We start from the raw sequence: 7623 nt of genomic DNA on the forward strand, positions 1-7623 counted from the left end.
ATTTTGCTCTAATTCTATCCATGCACTGTTGTAACCGTCCTTCTGAATCCATTTGACTAAATATTGTAGCTGATTTGCCAAGTAGTACTGTTGGAAATTTGGTGCTTCTAGGCCACCTAGTGATTTCTTCTTTTGGAGTGTGGATAGAGAACTTTTGGGTTTCTTGTTTTTCCAATAAAATTGTTAAGTTATAGAATCAAGTGATTTCTGTGGGTGTCAGATAGTTAATTTGAGGTAGAGTTTTCATTTTGATTGTAGCTCTTCGACTGGTGAGTGAGAGAGGAAGATTGGACCAGCATTTGAAATCATATTCTATCTTTTTTAGCAGGGGGGTGTAGTTGAGATTTGTCAGGTTTGCCCGGCTGCACCTTCCTCTCTTCTCTCCTTCTCGCTCTAGTCTGCTCCTTCTCACTGATTCTCTTGATTGAACACACCTGTCCTGATTTTCTGACACTCTTCAGCTGCGCCTCCTTTGTCACTCCCTATTTATACTCGGCTTTTCCTTCACTCCCTTGCTGGTTCTTTCTATGTTGTTAGCCTGCGTTTCATATCAGATTATATCTTTTGTCTCCCGTTTCCACGTTTTGTTTCTTAAAGTCCTAGCGTCTCCTGTCACATTATCCTGGACCTCTCCTTTGGACCTTGGCTCCCTCAGCTCCACCAACCTCTTCCACAGGTCGATGCACAGTCTCCTCATTGATACTACTCTCTGCTACTCCTCAGTCACCCGGATCACCACCTTGACCAGTTCAGGAGTGTCGCTTTTCCTCGCCGCCCAACCTCATCACTTCATGGACAAAAACCCCTTCACTAATGCTGGTCATCACCCGGTGATATTTGTTCATTCATTCATTCGTTCTTGTTTGTTGTATATAGTATTGCACCCCTGTGTCCACATTGTAAATAAAGCCACCTATTGCACCGAAGCCAGCCGCCTGGGTCCGTTCTTTACTGCTCGCTCATTATTGTGTCGAGCGATCCTAACAGCATAAAATCCTTACCATTTTCACGTTTCTATAATTTTATGTTCTACAGGATTACCAACATACAGTAAAGTGTCCTCTATTTGACATTTCTCATCTGCTGTTCTTATTAAAAAAAGAAAACTTGTTAAATTCTTCTACCTAAATTCTTTCCAGGAAGAAGTATACTTTATGTAGTTTTCTGTAGTTCCTATTCCTACAATTGTAATATAAAAAATTTTAATGTTACTCACTGTACACTTCTGAGATATATCTGCAAGACCTGAATCTGGTCTGACCTATCAGCGAGTATAAAGACCTTCAAAATCTCATAATATCTACCTTCAGTTCTTCAACATTGGCAGCTCCTGTGTGTACAACATTGTGACTATGATACTGTAGCTTTTAATAAATTCTGTCGATATATGTTTTGATAAAAAAAGAAGAAATCCTAGCGATAAGTGTTGCAGTCTGCATCTTGCGAACTGATCTTTTCTTCTTTCCCAGCAGTGAACTTTGTGCTGTGTGTAGGAAATGCACAGTCCAAATCATCCCACTCACATGTAAGTGCAGTGAAATTCACAAAACACTAAACACAGATGTAAAAGAAAAACTCTGCATACAATGAAAATAGCATTCTGTCAGCACAAACACGCTGTTATAAAAGTAAAAACCAAAGTGCTGCTTATGCCCTTCTTTATTAAAACAAGCTGAGCAGAAGCCACCTTCCTGCTGCTGCCTTGTGTTTTGCTGAGGTGAACCTACCCTGGCGTCTGTGACTTTGAACTCTCTCAGGATGTACTGAGGCATGTTGTACTCAGCCATGGGGTCCACAACAAAGTACTGGTAGCGTGCAGAGCGCTCAGCGGGCCAGTACTGGTGGCACTTCTCCTACAGAATGGAGAGAGGAGATGTATCACAGCGTATGGTGCTCCAAGTTTTAATTGTGGTAATTTTAAATAAATCTTATTTTACATGGCCATTTCGTTCTGTTAGCCTTGACTAAGTGAGACAGATGTCCATTTTATGCATTATTTCTATGTGATACATGTACACGAGTAAATGGAGTACACAGAGACATCAGGACTCTTAAATTTAATCCTAATTAAAGCCTAAAACATACTCTTTTAAAACCATGTAATCTATGAAATATAGATGGCAGAAATACCTTGAATTGTTTGAGTCAATAGAAGGCAGTGCACAACACACAGCCAACTATTGACTAGAAATATAAGTTTATACATGTTGTTTATATGTTGTTTATACAGTGTGTAAGTTGTTTATAGAACAATTTAGAAACTGGACACGGATTCATGAAATATAATCCCATCCCTTGCCTGAATGTTTATCCAGAAATGACTCTGAAAAGACCTTCTATGCTTTCATCTCAAGCCTGTTGAACTATTGTAATGCCCTTTACTAGGCACTAATCAGTCTTCATGTTTGCAGCTCATTCAAAATGCTGCAGCTCGGCTTGGGAGATGGGATAATATTACACCTATCTTGACATTTCTCCATTGGCTCCCTGTGTACTTCGGGACACACAGTTTGTACCCTCAGTACATAGCTAACCTTTTAACAACCTATACTCCCACACAATCTCTCCGGTCGGCTGATCAGGCTGTCCTGGTGGCCCCCCAAACAAAGCTGGAGAGTAGGGGTGACTGTGCCCTTTCATCAGTAGCCCCCAGGCTTTGGTATGAGCTTCCTCTACATGTTGGATCCTTCGATGACTTTCTAAATCTTATTTGAAGACTCACTTTTGTTCCTCAGCCTTTGCATGAGGGTTTTTAAGTTTTTAATCTCCCATAGTGTGTTTAATTCTGTCTTCTACTTTTATCTTTTCATTTTATGATGGTATGCGTCATTTCATACAGCACTTTGGTCAACTCTACATTGTTTTAAATGTGTTTTACAAATACATTTAGATTTGTTTCTGAATAAGTGTATTTATATGAAATAGCAAGCAGCCAAGTTGCTGGACTGTAGCTCTCTGGTACAACCTGGTGAAATGTGACTGGTGGCATGTCATTCTTTTGGATTTAGCTAATGACATGACACAAGGCATGATTGTGATGTGTTACCCGTCCCATCTCGCGGAGTTTGGTGAGCATGACAACAATGGTGGAGCTGTGTTCCCACAGCATTCTCCAGAAGTCCTCTGTGGTCTCAGCTAATGGGCCCTGGGTGGCCATGTACGCTTTCTGCTGCCTGCAAATTGGAACAGAGACATGTCTGTGCTCACTCCTCAGGGTTCTGGCAGCATCGCTCTTATTTGGATTCCATTTCAATCTTCTTGCTTTTCAGCCCTAGCTGTGGTTCTAGTGCAAATTTTTATTTTTCTGTAATAAAAATAAATGTGATGAGAGAGAAATAATGCTGTGGTAAGTTGTTAGCTTATACTGGTCATAATAAACAGCCATCAAAAAGCTTTAACAAACTGCTGTTTAGTTTGTTTTGCCAGGCTGTGATTGGATGTACTTTGTTTGTGGACATGCATGACAGGAGGAACAAGCTCAATGATTTTTACAAAGAAGCATAAAACCTTTCTTTATTCACTGATTTCTGTTAAATTACATTTAGTGCTTCTTCTTTATGATTTAATTTCTATTCTTATGTTTATTCTATAAAATAAAATGCAAATAAAATACATCCTTCGTCCTCTACAACAAAAGCATAGAACCCGCATTAAGGTCTTTACCCCATTAACCGATTAACCGATAACACTTTGTCCATAGTCTCACTGTGGGCTTCGGGGCCCGTTGGAGCTGTGGATCCAAGGACGCTTTACCTACTTTGCCCAGCTGGTTTTTGAATATGTACACTGAAAATCAAGCTAAAATCTTATTTAAAGAGCTTCAACTCTTGCTTGTTATCTTAAAATATGCATTCTTTAATATACAGCCCATCTACATATGGGGCACATTAAGGATTACTGCCAACATATTTAAAGTATGTGAGCCTGCAGTAATAGTGCAAAAATAAACTGAAGTGGTTCAGTTTTGCTGGATTACCCAGCACCACATACCTTTAACAGGTTCAGACAACAGCATCCCACAACTGCTGAATGAACCTCTCAGGTGTTAAATATTTAATTTTACACACCCCCTTAAAGTAAATTTGATGAGCCAGCTGCCATGAATGTGTGTACTGATATTTAAATAGTTTTGCCTGAACACAGACCCTTTTAACAGCACTGATAAAGTGGCAGATGCCAGCCCAGCTGCTCAGCCAGGCTCTGGGCAATCCATTGGAGTAGGCAGACAACACCGCCACAAGGGGGCAGTGTTAAGCCATGCAGCACACAAGCCTGTGCACCTGAGTGTTAGAGCAGCACAGCACACATACTGAGCATTTCTGCTATTTGCATACATCTGTGCTGTGTTATTTGTGTGTGCCATCGGTGGTTGTAGGCACTGTCGTTTCTGGTTGCGTGTCTGCCCCTGTTCTGCTCTTAGCTTCATCTCTGAAACAGTCACTGGAACTATTATTTGAATGCATTATAATACAACAACCAAATGGGAACCAAAGCTGATGTGATTTTTGGCACTTGAGAGCCTCTAGCAGTGCATTCTATATATCTGCTGGCTGTCCTGGCTCACAACGACTGAGCAGTTATAGGATATTTGACCAGTAGAGAGGATTCTGGATGAGTTTGTTTAAGGGCAGATGTGCAAAACTTGCATATGAGAATTGCATCATTACTGACCTCTGTGCAATTAAGTAAAATAATAGTTTGGCTACTAATGAGCAACTATCACTTTAAACAGTTTAACCAACTATTCTTACTGTACAATTATACTGATTGATCAAAAATATTCTACTAAAGCGCAAAGCTGGTTTTATTCTCTTTTTGTTTTTAATTGTTTGGGGGCAATAATGGAGCTCTATGCACAGAGGAATAATATATAGTAGCAGCCTTACACACACACAGACATACACAATACTTCTTAGCAATATACAGTACATTTACTGTTGGTTGGCTGATTACTGAGACCGATTAACAATAAGAAAAATACAGAATAGAGTAACTTGTTTAGTGTTTACTGTATGGGTACCCATATTCAACTGATGTCACATAAAGACCTGGTGACTGATCAGAGACACCCCTCCAGGTTAAAAGGGTGGCTTATTCTATCTTTCTGACAAAGGGGGTAGGAACACCACTTATAAGCAGCACAAGATTACACATCAGCGCATTTCCATGGAATCTTGGATAAAGCATAATTCCAGTTTTACATCTAATTCCCAAAGTTTTGGTCACAATTCCTGTTAAAATGCGGCCGTAGTCATCATCATACTCATCTTACAAAGTTAATTGCTAAGATTTACACAACAACATCACTAAAAAGGCTGATGAGTTCGGACCTGTCATGAGACAATGGGCCACCAGACATGTGAAGGCTCTTCCCTTCAGAGCAGTAGGAGCTGTTTGGCATCACTTCCAGCAACATTTTCATGTCCCTGTTCAACTTTAACCATCTATACTTAACGCAGTTGTGTACACACAATTTTTTATGTACAGTGGGAGATTATTAGCATCGTTTCAGGTCTCACTTTCACTTTGACCTTCTAATGATGGTTTAGATAATCTGGATAAACTGACAAACTATAGAAGCAATGACAAAACCCCCAAATATACTAAATACAGCAAGTGGTTTGAACAGGGAGTTAATTCTATAGAATGAGGCTGCTGTCTGGCTTTCTGTCTCACACCCCTGGGCACAGATACTGAGGTGAATGACTACGACTGTTGGAGGACACGGGACACCTGCTGGAGCTCCCTGTATCTCACTCCACTTTAATTACTGCAACAGGAATTAGAGAAGAATTACAGCACACCCCTGCCTCCCTCCCCAACCCCTCTTACGTGGGTGTACCCAGGGGGCTTCATTAGGCGCTGATAGTTAAGAACAAGTAACGCCTACCCCCTCTGTAAGAAAAAGTCCTAATTTATTAGCCTCTGCTTTAGCCTGCTAGTACACTGAATATTTCCAATTAGTGTTTTCTTTCCTTAATAAAAGCTATGCTTCTCTGAGAGGCCTGTAATTGGCTGTTTATTCAACACAGAACAATAGTGGTGCTGACGTCTAATATGTACATATATATTTATAGAGCTGTCTCATACACACAGAAGCACACACTCCAACATAAAACTGAAGTTTACTTAGGCAGAGGTCTATTTACATGATCATTTGTTTTTGAAGACAATTAAATCTTAAAGGATGTTTTTTTTTCAACACATCTGAAGTGTGGCCCAAACCCACAATCAATATATCCTACTAAAAGTATTCCAGTTTCCAGATTATTAAAACACAGCAGAGGGCAACGCTGTTGCACTGGGTGACATGTTCCTTCACTGTCATGAACATACACTCTGTAGTTTATTTTGATGGCTGCTCACCACTGCTGTGATTTCTGATGAGGTCGGACAGTGCGTCGTACAAACTAGTTCATTTCTTTAGCATACCCCAACCTTGACTGTGCACTGTTTCCTGGCTGTCACACTGAAGTTGGCAGGTTTGGTTCCCTTTTGTCTGTACAGAGACCAAAACTAAAACTTACTTGGTACTACTTACTAGTGCTCAGTCTATCTGCCAACCTGTCCTATAGGCAGAGACACTGCACAAATGTACTGGGTGAATGGATACATGTCAAAGAACCACTCCTGTACATGACAAGGTTCAGGCTTCTTGTCATTTCCATACATATAGAGGAAATGAAATAATGTTCCTCATGGGCCTCAGGGCACCAGAGCACAGGTATCTGAATATCACACAATCATAAGGAAAAAATGAGCAGCAACAAATGGATGTAAACAAGGCCCACTTGTAGCAAACTTGAAATGCTGGTGGAATTTTGGCAAAGTTTTTAGATAAAAAAATCAGTCATGTGCTGTTTGTTGACCAGTGATGCTGCTGTACCACCTTCTGAGGTAGAGAGCAGCAGTGAACTCCCAACTGCACATTAGCTGGCACCAGGCCAGAAATGTAATAATTTGAAGGGCAAGTCCATTTGGCCTTTAATTCCATACATTATCAGAGGGTGCAAAGGCCACTTGACTGGGCACTAAGGCTGACAGACAAATGACATGTCGTAGGCTGTGTGCTGTATGTGCAAATGTATGAAACCTGTGCAGTAATGTTACAGACTATGGTTTGGTGGACATGTTCACAATCTACATACAAGATATAGGTTTAAATTAAAGTGCAGATGATTAAAGAACTGTTTAAGGTAATTATGCAGAGATATGTCACACCATTGCATTGGCACTAGTAGTAACTGTGCACCTTTATTAAAATTTGGATAACATGGCTCTTAACACCTGGTCCAGATGTCAGTCTGCTGATGTTGCATAAGATTAAGAGGAATCATGGATGTATGAAGGAGAAAATTGAGAAAAGGACTTCTAATTTCTTTTAATTACTCTAACGAGTGTAATAATTTTATTCTTCTCCCATCATGATCAGCAAAAATGCCCAGCATCGTTTCTGACAAAGTTAAAACTAAAATAAATGTTACTGTATATTGCCCATTAGACTTTTTGCTTTGTTTTTATTTAAAACTATACTAAAAGTTACTGTGACACAAATTCTCTGATTTTATGTACAATTTAAGCTTTTCCTTTATACACACTGCACAGTAAATAACATGTTAATTA

General features: G+C 39.9%; 1 protein-coding gene across 10 annotated transcripts in view; it reads right to left on the bottom strand.

Moving 5' to 3' along the window:
* The window catches only part of ptprfa (protein tyrosine phosphatase receptor type Fa), a 562000-nt gene that overhangs the window by 17852 nt on the left and 536525 nt on the right, over positions 1-7623 (bottom strand). For all 10 annotated transcript variants that reach the window (XM_020620922.1, XM_020620921.1, XM_020620919.1 and 7 more), the window contains 2 exons: positions 3047-3173; positions 1728-1853 (listed from right to left, as the gene is read on the bottom strand). In XM_020620922.1, the coding sequence (XP_020476578.1) occupies positions 1728-1853; positions 3047-3173 (253 nt within the window). The remainder of the gene's footprint in view (positions 1-1727; positions 1854-3046; positions 3174-7623) is intronic.

Source organism: Monopterus albus, unplaced genomic scaffold, assembly GCF_001952655.1.
Source record: "Monopterus albus unplaced genomic scaffold, M_albus_1.0 scaffold250.1, whole genome shotgun sequence".
NCBI classification, from domain to species: Eukaryota; Metazoa; Chordata; class Actinopteri; order Synbranchiformes; family Synbranchidae; genus Monopterus; species Monopterus albus.